The sequence below is a fragment of the Vidua chalybeata genome, chromosome 1, assembly GCF_026979565.1.
Source record: "Vidua chalybeata isolate OUT-0048 chromosome 1, bVidCha1 merged haplotype, whole genome shotgun sequence".
Classification (NCBI taxonomy): domain Eukaryota; kingdom Metazoa; phylum Chordata; class Aves; order Passeriformes; family Viduidae; genus Vidua; species Vidua chalybeata.
In genome coordinates this window covers 152017981-152034284 of record NC_071530.1, presented here as the reverse complement: position 1 = coordinate 152034284, position 16304 = coordinate 152017981, and the positions used below count along the sequence as shown (strand labels likewise).

General features: G+C 52.9%; 4 protein-coding genes and 2 pseudogenes across 4 annotated transcripts in view; 3 read left to right on the top strand and 3 right to left on the bottom strand.

The window, feature by feature from the left end:
• Positions 1–1347: 1347 nt before the first annotated feature.
• LOC128790834 (feather beta keratin-like) lies at positions 1348–1950 on the bottom strand. Its single transcript, XM_053947947.1, has 2 exons — positions 1905–1950; positions 1348–1721 (listed from the first exon to the last, which is right to left on the bottom strand). Exon 2 carries the CDS (start codon positions 1699–1701, stop codon positions 1348–1350), a length of 354 nt encoding a protein of 117 aa, XP_053803922.1. The 5' UTR covers positions 1702–1721; positions 1905–1950.
• Positions 1951–3751: 1801 nt separating this feature from the next.
• On the top strand, positions 3752–4866 carry LOC128789451 (feather beta keratin-like). The gene is made up of 2 exons (XM_053945494.1): positions 3752–3876; positions 4066–4866. The coding sequence occupies exons 1-2, from the start codon at positions 3752–3754 to the stop codon at positions 4436–4438; spliced, it is 498 nt and encodes a 165-aa protein (XP_053801469.1). The 3' UTR covers positions 4439–4866.
• A 2023-nt stretch (positions 4867–6889) lies between these two features.
• Positions 6890–7980, bottom strand: LOC128791184 (feather beta keratin-like). The gene is made up of 2 exons (XM_053948549.1): positions 7864–7980; positions 6890–7673 (listed from the first exon to the last, which is right to left on the bottom strand). The coding sequence occupies exon 2, from the start codon at positions 7651–7653 to the stop codon at positions 7315–7317; it is 339 nt and encodes a 112-aa protein (XP_053804524.1). The 5' UTR covers positions 7654–7673; positions 7864–7980; the 3' UTR covers positions 6890–7314.
• A 2762-nt stretch (positions 7981–10742) lies between these two features.
• On the bottom strand, positions 10743–11412 carry LOC128791084 (feather beta keratin-like; annotated as a pseudogene).
• A 2774-nt stretch (positions 11413–14186) lies between these two features.
• Positions 14187–14856, top strand: LOC128783533 (feather beta keratin-like; annotated as a pseudogene).
• The window catches only part of LOC128783652 (feather beta keratin-like), a 34072-nt gene continuing 32021 nt past the window's right edge, over positions 14254–16304 (top strand). Inside the window, exon 1 of the mRNA XM_053934601.1 lies at positions 14254–14305. The gene's annotated coding sequence lies outside the window, so the exon portion shown is untranslated. The remainder of the gene's footprint in view (positions 14306–16304) is intronic.

Here is a 16304-nt window from a genome sequence, read left to right as displayed (position 1 = left end):
ACCAGCGTGGTGGCCTGAGAAGGCTCTGAAGAGTGGGCCCAGAGACTTGTGGTCAGTGTGCCAAAGTCCCCAGTGCTTGTAGCCCAAGAGTTGGATCCTTTTGGCCAACGCTGAAAGCCTGAGTGGTCCTGGACATCTGCTGGAGCTCAGCAAGGACAGGTGCCAAGCCCTGCTTCTTGGTGGGAGGGAGTCATCCTGGATGAGATAAAATGTCTGAGTGTCAGTTGGAACAATTGTTTTCTTCTCCAAAATAGCCTTTGTGGTTGTGGTTGAGGCGAAATGGAGCCGGAGTTCTCCCCGTGCCATCGTGGGAGAAGGGACCTCAAGTGTCCAGGATCTGGAATATTGTTATGACCAAACAGGGAGAGGGGATTCTTGCTGTCTGTTTAGGGGTGGGGTCACATGTGAGGGGTTGTGGGCAGCCCTGGCCAGCCCAGTGTGGAGATGAAGTCAATTTAGTGAATCCAGACCATTTCAGGGCCAGCAATGCTCTAAAGGAGGATCTGTCCTAGAGGAGAGGCTGAGAGCTGGGACTCCCAGCCATCAGTGTGTGCAAATCTCTGATGGCAGAAGATGAAGTCGAGGGAGCCCGGCTGTTCTCTGCAGTGCACACGTGGAGGACAAGAGGGCAGGAGCACAAGGGAAAACAGATGGAATTCTGTGGGAAAAGAAAGCAAGGATTTTTCAGTGTGAGGTTGGTCGCAGAGGGGAAGCGGCCGTGCTGGGAGATCAAAACATGAACTGTCCGTGGTGCTGGGAAACTCCGCTCTTCCCGGGCCTGCTTGAGCTGAAGGGAATGAAGGACTTGCGCTCCAGAGTTCCTGCCCAAGTGGGAGATTTTCTGATTGCTTGTTCAGAGGGTCCTGCTGGGAAGAGAGTTTGTGTGCTGCCAGAGCCATGAGCAATAATGTGTCAAAGCCTTTGGTACAGCAGGTGTTTGGCTGGTAAAATATTTTGGAAGATTCCCACCCCCCCTTCTCTGCTTCCTTTGCAGGTGTTGTTTGTTAATGGCGGTGGTGGCTCTGTTAAATATTGCCGAACGTATTTCCTAGAGAAAAGTCTTGTGCCCCTTTTCCTTTAACCAAACTCCTGTTGAGCCCTGGCACTGTGCTGGGTGAGGATGTGAGACCACAAAAATTCAAAAAATAAACAGGAGGCATCTCAGGTTTCCATGCAGAAAAATTTTATTGAAGCAAGAGAATGAAGAGACAGGAGAATGAAATGGAAGGGATCCAGAGTGAGCTGCAAGCAGGAAGACCATCAGCCGAGGTCAAAGCTCCTGCTTTGCTTGCAGGAGCTGTTGCCAGAGCCCAGAGCTGGTGGTGTCAGGGCTGGTGCTGAGGGCCCTTAGCAGTTGTAGCCATAGCCCCTTCTGCCATAGCAGCCCAGGCCTCCCAGCCCATAGCCACAGCCATAGCCAAATCCACGGCCATAGCCCAGGCCGTAGCCACCAAAGCCACCAAATCCACCAGAGATGGGCTGTCCCTGCACACTGAGCTCAGTGCCCACGGCAGCCGAGGAGGTGGATCCGACGGCGGTGTTCTGGGGGAAGGAGGTCATGATGGGTCCTGGCAGGGTGACCAGCACGGGAGAAGGCTGGATAACGACGCGGGAATCCTGGCATTGCAGGGCACAGGGCTCGTTGCAGCTGTTGGCCAGCGGGCTGGGTCCGCAGGGCTGGCAGAGGGTGTTGCAGGCCATGGCTGAGGTGTGGAGGGTGCCTGGAAGAGAAGGGGGTGAGGCAGGGCAGGGGCTTGGGGTGTGAGGGCAGTGATGCAGGAGGGTGAGGGAGTGTGGAGGCTGTTGTGGGGCTGTGGGGAGGCGTGAAGGCTGCTGAGGCTGGGGCTGAGCATGCTGGAAGAGAAGGGCCAGGGGTACAGGAGGTTCAGGGGTTTGAGACTCACCTGGCTGTCGGCAGGAGCAGGAGGAGAAGGCGTCAGGAGAAGTGTGTGAGGGAGAGAGGCTCTGGGTTGGCTTTTATGCTGGTCCTGGAGGGGCGGGACTGCCTTGTCCCATAGCCTTGGGGCATTTTTAGGCAGCAGCTCTTGCTTGGCCCAGCCTGGTGAGTCCTGAGGTGGGGAGTGTTTTCCTTCCTGGAATTCTGCAGTTTCTGGTCCTTCCCTTGGGGCGGTGTCCATCTGACCTTGGCGGGACCTCTTAACTGCCGGAATTAGAGACCAGTGTGTGGTTGTTGACGTCGCGTGCCAGGGCACGTAGAAGATTCAGCCAAAGCTGAGGAGAATTCGGGTGTCATCCAAGGTCATTCCATGGCGTATTGAGAACGTGTCCAATTTGCTTTCTTGCCTCTGGCCTGAAAGAACTCGCAGCTCTCTCAGCTTCTGCCCATTTTAAAGGACATCCTGGACCTCGACCCTCTGGGCCCTGCCATTCAGACCCTTCTCAGGCCACCACACAGGACACCTGGTCTCGACTGGGTTGTTCAGGATTGTGCAACACTCGCCTCCAAAAACCCGGGACAACTTCCAAATCCTCTTTCTGACAATCAGACAATGCCCAGAGGAGTGACCCCGCTCCTCCACACTCAGTCCAAGTAAAGATCCAAAAGACCCTGAGTATCAAATCCTTACAGGCAAAAGGGACACCAAGAGCACGACCAGTGGTGAAGGTGACGTCTCCAGTCAGGCTTTGACAGTTGGGGAAATAGCGTGGAGAGAGGGAATGGTGTGGAAGGGGCAACACTGGATATTGGGAAGAGCTGCAAAGCCCAGAGCAGCTTGTCAGGGCTGAGAGAGGCTGGTGGCAACTCTTCACAACCCACCCACAAGCCAGTGCTGCAGAGTGGCCTCAGTTCTCCAAAGCTTTGGTCACGTCTTCCTGCTGTCCCCGCAACACCAAAATTTCATCTCTAAATGCACACCTCAAGGCTGCCCCCAAGGTGAGATGGACACGGCCTCTAGAGGTGAACGTGGAATCTGAGAATCCCACAAAGGAATGCCCAAGTAATGGCAGAGAAGGAAAGAGGAGGTTGTTGACCATCCCTTAGTAATTAATGGTTATTTGCTAAGAGGAACATAATACTAAGACTCGAGGGATATAAATTATGAAACCTTACGGCTTGAATGCGGAATAAAGGAATTGATGTCACAGAGAAGCCTGGAAACAAAGGGATGGGCCCCATTTGTTGTTTATTTCTTAGATTTTGGAATGAGGTCAGGAAATACATTTTAAATGACAGATGAGGTTGTTGTTTAAATTTAGAATATCCAAATGGATCGTAACATTGTAACAAGTGTAGCCTGAGCAGCCTTGCATTTCCCAGATCCTCTCCCTTGACCCCAGTCAAGACACAGGGTCAGGAGCTCTCTTTCATCCATCAGGAAACACTCCCAGGCAGCGGAATCTTCCAAGTCTTTGCAGAGTGACCTCCCCAAAACATCAGCAGCTCCCTCAGCATTCCTGGGTACAACACAATGACTGATGGACATCCAGTGGCACAGAACAGAGTCCAGGTCTCCACAGGGCACCCACAAACCACAGCATACGAGGGCCACAAAATGACCTCACTGATGACATTGCACCTTTCCAGAAGTCTGCTTGTTTATTCAGCCCTGCTTGACAAACACTGAACAATCAAGTCCACCCAAATACCAACTCCCGATTGAAAGCCGCCCCCAAGGTCACCTGGACATGTCCTCAAGAGCAGGACATGGAATTGCAGAATTGCATGAAGAAAAACACTCCCCACCTCATGATTCACCTGGCTTGGCCAGGCAAGAGCTGCTGCCTCAAAATGCCCCAAGGCCATGGGACAAGGCTGTCCCGCCCCTCCAGGACCAGCATAAAAGCCAGCCCAGAGCCTCTCTCCCTCACACACTTCTCCACACTCCTTCTGCTCCTGCTCCTGCCAACAACCAGGTGAGTCTAAAACCGCTGATCCTCCTGCTCCTGCACCCCTGGCGCCTCTCTGCCGGCACGCTCAGCCCCAGCCTCAGCAGCCCTCACACCTCCCCACAGCCCCACAGCAGCCTCTGCCCTCCCTCACCCTTCTGCATCACTGCCGCTTGTGCCACTCACCCCTGCCCTGCCCCACTCCCTCTTTTCCAGGACCCTCCACCCCACAGCCATGGCCTGCAACACCCTCTGCCGACCCTGCGGACCCACCCCGCTGGCCAACAGCTGCAACGAGCCCTGTGCCCTGCAATGCCAGGATTCCCGCGTCGTTATCCAGCCTTCTCCCGTGCTGGTCACCCTGCCAGGACCCATCATGACTTCTTTCCCCCAGAACACCGCTGTCGGATCCACCTCCTCGGCTGCCGTGGGCACTGAGCTCAGTGTGCAGGGACAGCCCATCTCTGGTGGATTTGGTGGCTTTGGTGGCTACGGCCTTGGCTATGGCCGTGGATTTGGCTATGGCTGTGGCTATGGGCTGGGAGGCCTGGGCTGCTATGGCAGAAGGGGCTATGGCTACAACTGCTAAGGGCCCTCAGCACCAGCCCTGACACCAACCGACCACTCCCTGGAACACATCTCAGGCATTGAGGACGCCTCTCTGGGCCAAGGCTCTCAAAGGGGTCAGCACTTCCAGCTCCTGCTCTCAGGCCACCAGCAAGGCAGCAGCCAAAAGGCCAGCCCGAGCTGCCTGCAAACATGGCCCATCTCTATTCCTGCTTTCTCCCACTCCCTGCTCTCCATTGGATCCATTCCTCCTTTGGATCTCTCCATTCCTCTCTGGACAAACCCCTTGTCCCAAGCCAGAGACCATCTGGCACCTCTGCTGGGCTGCTCCCATTGCAGGCCAGGCAAGGCCTTGATGCTCTGGTCAAACCTCACCAAAGGAAGGGACCTTGGCTGATGGTCACCCTCCTTGCACCTCAGACCAGCTCCCTCCCACTGGCTGCTCCTGAGTTTTCACCCTTCTACCTCAATAAAGTTTTCTTGCATCACTACTTCAGATGACTCCTTCTTTCTTCTCCCAAGCTTCTTCCAGTCCCACTCAGCACTATGCCAGGGTTGTAGAGGCCACTGGGGTGGGTGAAAAAGTGTACCAAGATCACTCTTAGTTCTTATTTCTGCTGTTCCACTACTCACTGCCACACTTTGCTCTTCCAGTGCATTATCACACAACCCCTCCAGCTGTTGAAACACAAATCTGGACACACGAATGCGGGTCTCTCCTTGCCTCTGCCGCAAGCTCCTCGTGGGTGGTGTGTTCAATTTTTATGGACACCAGTTGCCCCTGCCCATAATTATCTTCCAGGGCTATGTCCCGCTGTGGTTGAGCAGGTCCATGTCTTCCTTGTTTCCAGCTCCCAGAGCTGAACACACATCTCCAGTCTTGCCAGAGTGGAGCAGAATCAGTTCTGAGTCCTCACCTGCTGCCCACGCTCTGGGGATGAGCCCAGGGCACAGCAGGGTTTCTGTTCGGCGCATTCACGTGGCTGGGCATGGCCATTACTTAATCCATAAGCTCTCCAAGTGCTCGTCCTTGGGCTCAATCCCCTCAACGCCCAGCCTTTATCCTGCATGTTTGGGATTGCTCCAATCCAGGTGCAGCAGGTCCTGCCCCTCTGCTCTGCTCTGGTGGTTTTGGAGAACTCTGATAATCTCTGGGTTACTGGGAACAAGGAAGACAAGGCTCTGGTGAGGGGTATCCAGAGCATGTCCTCAAGGATGATCCGTGGCTGAAGGTTTGGGACAGCCATTGCCCACGACATTGGGGCATTTTTCATTTTTCAGGCTCGCTGCTCTTGCCTGGCACAGCCTGGTGAGTCCCGAGGTTGGGAACGCTTTGCTTCCCACAGCTCTGCTATTCCACATCCCGCGCCCAAGGCCGTGCCCATCTGACCTTGGCAGGAGCTTTGATGAGTTGGTATCTGTTCCAGCATGGGTGGATGAGGGAATAGATGCCAGTGTCCTGTACCTGGACTTGTGCAAGTCCTTTATTCCCGTGCCAGACAACATCCTTGTTTCTAAGCCGGAGAGATGTGGAGTTGATGGCTGGACCATTTGGTGGGTAAGGAATGGGCGGGATGGTTTCACTCAAAGAGTTGTGGTTAACGGCTCCACGTCCCTGTGTGGAGAACAGGGATGAGTGGTGACCCACAGAGACTCCTGGTGGGATGGTTATAATTGTGAATCATAGGCAGAAATCAGGGTAATGGGATTTAATGGGATGATCAGCAAAAGCAGGGACCACTCCAAGCTGAGTAGTGGGGTTGGCTGTCTGGAGGGAAGGGATGGCATCCAGAGGGGCTGGAACAGGTTGGGGATGTGGGACATTGTCCATCTCATGAAGCTGAACAAGGCCAAGTGCAAGGTCCTGCATGTGGTTTGCAGCAATGCCAAACATGGCTGTAGACGGGACAATGCGTGGATTGAGAGCAGCCCAGAGGAGAAAGACTTGGGGTGGTTTTGGATGAAGAACTGGACATGCCCCACCATGTGAATGAGCTGACCAGAAACTCCCCTGAGCTCAGGTCCATGTCATGGGCAGAAGGTGATGGGGGGGATTCTGCCCCTCTGCTCTGGTTGGGATGGACTGGAGTTGTGTGTTTGACTCTGGGATGCGAACATAAGGGAGACATGCAGCAGCTGGAGCGGATCTGTAAATGGGCCAGGAAGATGATGAGGGTCTGGAGCAACTGATGTCCGGCCAAAATGAAGACAGCACCCATGAGGGGCTTGTTCCAGAATCAAGGATGGAGCTGCATTATGGAATCCAGACCTGTGATTAAGGCAGTGAGGTTCTCCTCTGTGATGGACACAAAACGTGCCAGTGTGTCCCAGTGGGGAGTGGAAGTGCAGAACCAATTCCACAAGAGGTATTGGTGCAATTTGCACCCTCCACAAACGGTGTGCAGACACATGGATTTGTGCCAAGTGTGGTTGGCACACCTTTGCCAGAAAAAAGTTGGAGAAGACGTCTCAGGTTGCGAGGCAATGGTATTTTATTGAGGCAAAAGAAGTGTGAGAGGTCATGAGCAGCCAGTAGAAGGGGCAAGTAGGGCCAACCATCAGCCAAGTTCCTTTAATTGCAGTAGGTTTGGCCAGAGCATGAAGGCTTTCCTGCTTTGCAGTATAAGCAACCTGATGGTGAAGGTTCCCAATGGTCTCCGGCCTGGGAGAAGAGGTTTGCAGAAGAAGGGACTGGAGAGATATGAAAGGAAGAGGGAAAAGAGCAGGAGGCAGATGAGACACACCAAGCACCATCGCTCTTAAGGCGTTGCCTTAAGATGTCACACGAACAGGAATCGCTGGGCGCATAGAAGAGCCTTGGCCCAGAGAGGCGTCCTCAATGCCTGGGGTGTGTTCCAGGGAGTGGGTGGCTGGTGTCAGGAGAGGTGCTGAGGACCCTTAGCAATTGTAGCCATAGCCCCTTCTGCCATAGCAGCCCAGGCCTCCCAGCCCATAGCCAAATCCACGGCCGTAGCCAAGGCCGTAGCCAAAGCCACCAAATCCACCAGAGACGGGCTGTCCCTGCACACTGAGCTCAGTGCCCACGGCAGCCGAGGAGGTGGATCCAACGGCGGTGTTCTGGGGGAAGGAGGTCATGATGGGTCCTGGCAGGGTGACCAGCACGGGGGAAGGGTCGATGACGACGCGGGAATCCTGGCATTGCAGGGCACAGGGCTCGTTGCAGCTGTTGGCCAGCGGGGTGGGTCCGCAGGGTCGGCAGAGGGTGTTGCAGGCCATGGCTGTGGTGTGGAGGGTCCCTGGAAAAGAAGGGAGTGAGGCAGGGCAGGGGCATAAGGGTGCATGGGGTAGTGATGCAGGAGGGTGAGAGAATGTGGAGGCTGTTGTGGGGCTGTGGGGAGGTGTGAGGGCTGCTGAGGCTGGGGCTGAGTGTGCTGGAAAAGAGGGGCCAGGGGTGGAGGAGCAAGAGGGTCAGGGGATGAGGCTTACCTGGTTGTCTGCAGGAGCAGAAGGCGTCAGGAGAAGTGTGTGAGGGAGAGAGGCTCTGGGCCGGCTTTTATGCTGGTCCTGGAGGGGCGGGACTGCCTTGTCCCATGGCCTTGGGGCATTTTTGGGGCAGCAGCTCTTGCCTCACCCCGCCTGGCATGAGGTCATGAGGTAGGGAGTGTTTTCCTTTGTGATGTTCTCCAATTCCATGTCCAGCTCTTGATGCTGTGTCTCTCTGATCTTGGCAGCATTTTTCATGGGTTGGAATTTGGCAGGATTTCATTGTCAGATGTGTGTCAGGGAGGAATGAATAAACAACCAGAGCCCTGGAGATTTGCAACGTCATCAGTGATGTCACTTTGTGGCCCTTGGGTGCTGTGGTTTGCGGGTGACCTGTGAAGACTGGGACTCTGTTTTGTGCTGCTGGATGTCCATCAGTCATTGTGTTGCACCCAGGAATGCTGAGGGAGCTGCTGATGTCCTGGGGAGGTCACTCTGGAAGAGCTTGGAAAGATCCCAGTGCCTGGGAGCTGTTCCTGATGGATGAAAGAGAGCTCTTGGCTTTGCGTCTTGAATGGGCTCACAAGATCTGGTGAACCAGAGGCTGTTCAGGCTGAACCTGTTCCGTTTTTTTGGTCCTCTTGGATTCCTCAAATTCTAATTTCAACACGCTCTTGCATGCAAAGTGTATTCCTTGACCTCATTCAGAAATCCAATAAGAAACAACAAGCAGGGTCCAATCCCTTTGTTCCCAGGCTGGTCTGTGGTGTCAATTTTCTTATTCCACATTCAGGCCATCAGGTTTCTTAATGATTTCTATCCTGTAAATCACAATATTGTGTTCCTGTGAGCAAAACCCAGTAATTGCTACCTGATGGTCAGCGTGCTCCGCTTTCCCTCTCTGTCATGATGAGGGTGTGCCTTTATGGAATTCCACGATTCCACGTCCTTCTCTTGAGGCCCTGTCCTTCTGACCTTGAGCGTGGCTTTTAAGTGTGACTTATTGGTATGTGAGGGTTGGTGGCATTTGGGAGGGTTTGCTCTGAAGATGAGTGTCAGGGAGGGTGGAATAAACAACTAAAACTTCGGGGAGGTGCGGTTGTCATCGGCAAGGTGACCCTGTGGCAGGGGTGTGCTGTGATTTGTGGGTTTGTTGTGAAGAGGAGCCCCATTCCCTCCCAGCCCTGTCCATCTGGTTGGGGATTTGCAGCTGTGCCAGAGGTGTTCCCCCTTCCCTCTCATTTCTTGCCTTCCCACCTTGATCCCACCTGGCTAAGCCTGACAGTAGATTTGAACTTTCCTGTTAACTGTGCTATGAGGATGTATTGGTGCCCCTCTTGCCTTTAAGGTTTTGGTATCCAGGGCCTTTGGGGTCTTTACTGGGGCTGAGTGCAAAGGGGTGAGGCCACTTGTGATGGTCTGAAAGAGTGATGGTCTGAAAGAGGATTTGGCGTTTCCCAAGGTTTTTGGCAGAGAGCATTGCCTGATCCTGGACAATCAGGCAGTCCTGGTTGTGTCAGTGGCTTGAGAAGGGTCTGAATAACTGGGCCCAGAGGCCTGTCCCAATGTCCAAATGGCAGCAAGGCCCAGGAGTTGGATCCTTTTGGCCAAGAATGAAAACCTGAGTGGTCCTGGACCTCAGCTGGAGCTCAGCAAGGGCATCTGCCAAGGGCTGTTTCTTGGGAGGAACGAGGAAGTCATCCCAGGTAGGAAGGAAGAGGTGGGTACCAATTGGAACAATTGCTTTCTTTTGCAAAAAGCCTTTGGCGTTGTGGATGAGAAGAAATGGAGCTGGCGGTGTTCCTGTGCCCTTGTGGCAAAAGGGACCCCAAGGTTCCAGGGCAGGATATGGAAAAGGGTTGGGATGAGGCAGTGAGAGGTGACTGTCGCTGTTTGCTCAGCACCGGTGAGGTCCCGTGTGAGGTGTTGTGGGCAGTTCTGGGCTCCCCACTGAGATGAGCTCAGGGCCACCCAGATACAAACGGGTCTGAAAGACGATTGCTAGATGGGAAAGGGAGAGAGCCAGGACTGCCAGGGGACAAGGATGGACATCAGTGACCATCAGTGTCCTGGACATCAGTGTGTGCAAATCCCTGATGGTGGCGGGTGAAGACAAGGGAGCCTGGCTGTCCTCAGCAGTGCAAACGTGCAGGGCATGACAGCAAGAGCACGAGTGAAATAAGATGGAATTCCATGGGCAAAGAAGCCAAGAATTTTTCATAATGGGGATGATCAGAGATCGGAAGTGGTGGTGGAGTCTCTGACTTGGGAGATCCAAATCTGCACTGTCCGTGGTTCTGGAAATGTTCCTCTGTTGGTCTTGCTGGAGCAGGGCAGTTGAGGCACTTGCACTCCAGAGCTCCTGCCCAAGAGGTTGATGTTGTTTCTCTCTTTGCTGGAAGGCTTCAGGAGTCCTGGCCAGGAAGAGAGTTTGTCAAGTGTGCACTGGCATGGAGTGACTTTTCCAGTTTTGTGCCAAGGAGAACATTGATGTGTCAATGCCTTTGGTGTAGCAGTTTGCAGGGTGTGTGACATGTTCTGGAAGATGTTCCCTCCTGTGCTTCCTGTGCCAGAATAGGTTTTTAGTTGTTTTGTATATGTAAGGAAAATTGTTGCTGCCCTGTTGCAGGTACCCTCAATGGCCTGTTGAGCTCTAGAGAGTGGTCAGTGAAGATGCAAGACCACTGAAATAAAAAAGGTCAGGACAAACCCCAGGTTTGATGCAGGAAAACTTTATTGGTGCAAAAGAATGAAAAGTCTGGGGAAAGAAGGAAAATAATCTGTTGTGAGGTGTGAATAGGCCGACCATCAACCGAGGTTTGCTTGCAGGGGCTGTTGCCAGAGCCCAGAGCTGGTGGTGTCAGGAGTGGTGCTGAAGGCCTTTAGCAGTTGTAGCCATAGCCCCTTCTGCCATAGCAGCCCAGGCCTCCCAGCCCATAGCCAAATCCACAGCCATAGCCAAGGCCATAGCCAAAGCCACCAAATCCACCAGAGATGGGCTGTCCCTGCACACTGAGCTCAGTGCCCAGAGCAGCCGAGGAGGTGGATCCAACGGCGGTGTTCTGGGGGAAGGAGGTCATGATGGGTCCTGGCAGGGTGACCAGCACAGGGGAAGGGTCGATGATGACGCGGGAATCCTGGCATTGCAGGGCACAGGGCTCGTTGCAGCTGTTGGCCAGCGGGGTGGGTCCGCAGGGTCGGCAGAGGTTGTTGCAGGCCATGGCTGTGGTGTGGAGAGTCCCTGGAAGAGAGGGGGGTGATGCAGAGCAGGAGTGCAGGGGTGTGAGGCGCAGAGATGCATGAAGGGGAAGAAGTGTGGAGGCTGTTGTGGGGCTGTGGGGAGGTGTGAGGGCTGCTGAGGCTGGGGCTGAGCGTGCTGGGAAGAGAGGGACCAGGGCTGCAGGAGCAGAAGGGTCATGGGCTTGAGACTCACCTGGTTGTCTGCAGGAGCAGAAGGCGTCAGGAGAAGTGTGTGAGGGAGAGAGGCTCTGGGCTGGCTTTTATGCTGGTCCTGACGGGGTGGGACAGCCTTGTCCCATGGCCTTAGGGCATTTTGCAGGCAGCCGCTCTCGTCTGACACAGCCTAACATGAGGTCATGAGGTGGGGAGTGATTACATTCATGTCATTCTGCAATTCCATGTCATGCTCTTGAGGCTGTTTGCATCTGGCCTTGGCGGCAGCTTTCGTGAGATCATGTTTGGGTAGATTTGATTGTCCCATGTGTGTCATGGAGGGCTGAATAAACAACCAGAGCCCTGGAAAGGTGCAATGTCATCAGTGATGTCATTTTATGGCACTCATCTACTGTGGTTTGCCGGTGCCTTGTGAAGACTGGGACTCTTTTCTGTGGCACTGGATGTCCGTCAGTCATTGTGTCACCCAGGAATGCTGATGGAGCTGCTGATGTCCTGGGGAGGTCACTCTGCAGTAACTTTAATGGTCTGAGTGCTTGGGTGAAAGAGAACTCCTAGGCTTGAGTCTTGAATAGGATCAAGAGAGAGGATCAGGAAAGCGAGACCCTGTTTAGGCTGAACTTGTTCCGGTGTTCTGGTTCATTTGCATTTTTCAAAATTACACCTCAGCATATTCTGCCATATGAAGTGTGTTTCTAGACCTCATTCAGAAATCTAATACTGAGGAATAAACCCGATCCATTCAATTTCTTGCCACGGCTCGTCTGTGATGTCAATTTCCGCATTCTGCATTGAAGGCATTAGGATTCATAACTTTTATCCTGTAATCTTAATTTTGTGTTTCTCTTAGCAAAACCCAATATTTACTAGAGAAGGGTCACCAAGGTCCTCTTCTCTCCCAGTCACGGTGGCGGCAAAATACTCCAGCAGTTAGCAGGACAGGATTAAGAAATTAAATACAAGCGGGTTGAGGGCAGTGTCCATCCTTTCACTCACCACTCTTGGGACTCCACAGTGGATCAAGGATCTGGACTTGGATGACCAAGTGCAGTGCAGGGAGATCAAGACAATGATAGAACTGGAACATCCTTAAAACGAGATGCCGAGAGAGCTGGGAGTTCTTTCAGGCAGGAGGCAAGGTTGGCATCACTTCTTAATGGAGAGAATTAGTGACCATTATCTCATTGGTGACAGCATGTGTCAGGACATGTAGACGATTCCACCAAAGCTTTGGAGAAGTGGGAAGTCATCACTCAAGTCATTCCATGGCATTTTGACAATATGTCCCATGTGCATCCTTGCCTCCTGCCTGAAAGGACTCCCAGCTCTCTCGGCATCTCGTTTTAAGGATGTTCCAGTTCTATCATTGTCATGATCTCCCTGCCCTGCACTTGGTCAGCCAAGTCCAGATCCTTGATCCACTGTGGAGTCACAGCAGTGGTGGGTGAAAGGATGGACACTGCCCTCAACCCGCTTGTATTTAATTTCTTAATCCTGTCCTGGTAACTGCTGAAATTTTTTTGCAGCTATGGGTACATGGCCAAAAGGATGGATTAATCAACGGATGAGGAATTTTTCTCCTCACACGTCTTGTTCTCCTTATCCTTCACAACATTTCCTTTACAGAAAGAGTCCAGAGCCCAGCACTGTGACCCCACAGCACAACCTTACTTAGCCCAGGTGAGACGAGCTTTACAGATTGACCAACACGCAACTTTGAGCAGCATGGGAAGCCTCCCTGTATCCCAGGGATTGCTTTCCTATATCCAGCAGGAATTACCAGTCATGTGGAAAGGCATGGAGAGATGGCAACATGGTGAGGAGGCAGACAATGTGATGGAAGTAGCAGCCCTGCAAAAGCAGCGCTCCTCCAAACGCAAGATCAGCCTGACGGTGTGGAGGGGTTAGAAGGTCTGAGGCCCCTCCTCAAAACACAGCAGCACGCAATGCCACGCGGTGACTCCACTGATGATACTCCACCTCTCCTAAGCCTTGGTCATGTTTTCAGCCCTCTCTGGCTCGCATCCTTAACACCACCTTAGCATCTAATATTAGCATTTAATTTTTTTCTCCAAGGTCAAATAGAAAGGGTATCAAGAGAAGGACATGGAATAGCAACATTCCAAAAATACGTGACCCCACCGCGATGGAGGAGAGAAGAGGACCTTGCTGAGCCTCCTCTAGTAATTACTGGCTTTTGCAAACAGACACACAAAATTAAGATTACAGGATAAAAGTTGTGAAACATGATGGCCTGAATGCAGAATGCAGAAATTGATATCACAGATCTGCCACAGCAAGAAATGCATTGGACCAGGTTTGTTCCTCATTATTAGATTTCTGAATGAGGTGTAGAAATACACTTCATATGACAGCGTATGCTGTTATATAAATTTGAGAAATCCAGATAAACCAAAAAAACAGAACAAGTTCAGCCTAAACAGAGTCTCACTATCCAGATCCTCTCTCTTGATTTCATTCAAGACAGAAGGCCAGGAGTTCTCTTTCATCCAAGCATTCAGACCTTTAAAGTTACTGCAGAGTGACCTCCCCAGGATATCAGCAGCTCCATCAGCATTCCTGGGTGACACAATGACTGATGGACATCCAGTGCCACAGAAAAGAGTCCCAGTCTTCACAAGGCACCGACAAAGCACAGCACATGAGTGCCATGAAATGACATCACTGATGACATTGCACCTTTCCAGGGCTCTGGTTGTTTATTCAGCCCTCCATGACACACATGGAACAATCAAATCTACCCAAACACTACCCCATGAAAGCTGCCACCAAGGTCAGATGGAACCAGCCTCAAGAGCATGACATGGAATTGCAGAATGACATGAATTAAATCACTCCCCACCTCATGACCTCATGTTAGGCTGTGTCAGACAAGAGCGGCTGCCTGCAAAATGCCCCAAGGCCATGGGACAAGGCTGTCCCACCCCGTCAGGATCAGCATAAAACCCAGCCCAGAGCCTCTCTCCCTCACACACTTCTCCTGACGCCTTCTGCTCCTGCAGACAACCAGGTGAGTCTCAAGCCCATGACCCTCCTGCTCCTGCAGCCCTGGTCCCTCTCTTCCCAGCACGCTCAGCCCCAGCCTCAGCAGCCCTCACACCTCCCCACAGCCTCACAACAGCCTCCACACTTCTTCCCCTTCATGCATCTCTGCGCCTCACACCCCTGAACTCCTGCTCTGCCTCACCCCCCTCTCTTCCAGGGACCCTCCACACCACAGCCATGGCCTGCAACACCCTCTGCCAACCCTGCGGACCCACCCCGCTGGCCAACAGCTGCAACGAGCCCTGTGCCCTGCAATGCCAGGATTCCCGCGTCATCATCGACCCTTCCCCTGTGCTGGTCACCCTGCCAGGACCCATCATGACCTCCTTCCCCCAGAACACTGCCGTCGGATCCACCTCCTCGGCTGCCGTGGGCACTGAGCTCAGTGTGCAGGGACAGCCCATCTCTGGTGGATTTGGTGGCTTTGGCTATGGCCTTGGCTATGGCCGTGGATTTGGGTATGGGCTGGGAGGCCTGGGCTGCTATGGCAGAAGGGGCTACGGCTACAACTGCTAAGGGCCCTCAGCACCACTCCTGACACCACCAGCTCTGGGCTCTGGCATCAGCTCCTGCAAGCAAAGCACCTCAGCTGATGGTTGCCCTACTCGCACCTCACAACAGATTATTTCCACCGCTTTCCTCTGCCTTTTTATTCTTCTGCAACAATAAAGTTTTCCTGCAACAAACCTGTGACATGTCTTTTTTTTTTTTTTTCAATGGTCTCGTATCTTCACCCACCACTCTGTAGAGCTCAACAGGCCATTGAGGGTACCTGCAACAGGGCAGCAACAATTTTCCTTACATATACAAAACAACTAAAAACCTATTCTGGCACAGGAAGCACAGGAGGGAACATCTTCCAGAACATGTCACACACCCTGCAAACTGCTACACCAAAGACTTTGACACATCAATGTTCTCCTTGGCACAAAACTGGAAAAGTCACTCCATGCCAGTGCACACTTGACAAACTCTCTTCCTGGCCAGGACTCCTGAAGCCTTCCAGCAAAGAGAGAAACAACATCAACCTCTTGGGCAGGAGCTCTGGAGTGCAAGTGCCTCAACTGCCCTGCTCCAGCAAGACCAACAGAGGAACATTTCCAGAACCACGGACAGTGCAGATTTGGATCTCCCAAGTCAGAGACTCCACCACCGCTTCCGATCTCTGATCATCCCCATTATGAAAAATTCTTGGCTTCTTTGCCCATGGAATTCCATCTTATTTCACTCGTGCTCTTGCTGTCATGCCCTGCACGTTTGCACTGCTGAGGACAGCCAGGCTCCCTTGTCTTCACCCGCCACCATCAGGGATTTGCACACACTGATGTCCAGGACACTGATGGTCACTGATGTCCATCCTTGTCCCCTGGCAGTCCTGGCTCTCTCCCTTTCCCATCTAGCAAATGTCTTTCAGACCCGTTTGTATCTGGGTGGCCCTGAGCTCATCTCAGTGGGGAGCCCAGAACTGCCCACAACACCTCACACGGGACCTCACCGGTGCTGAGCAAACAGCGACAGTCACCTCTCACTGCCTCATCCCAACCCTTTTCCATATCCTGCCCGTGAACCTTGGGGTCCTTTTTCCCACAAGGGCACAGGAACACCGCCAGCTCCATTTCTTCTCATCCTCAACGCCAAAGGCTTTTTGCAAAAGAAAGCAATTGTTCCAATTGATACCCACCTCTTCCTTCCTACCTGGGATGACTTCCTCGTTCCTCCCAAGAAACAGCCCTTGGCAGATGCCCTTGCTGAGCTCCAGCCGAGGTCCACGTGTAAAAGTCGGTCCAAAGTTGCCCACATTTTTGCCTCAGAATCATTGCAATGGCAGAGACAAAGTTCCTGAGGACCCCGACTGGATTTCTGACCTAGTTGAGGTGGATGCTTGCCAAGTGGTTATTTGCAGGTGTGTTTGCTGTACCAGCATGGTACACTGGTTTGAGCAGGGCCTGGCAAGGACCTGGCAA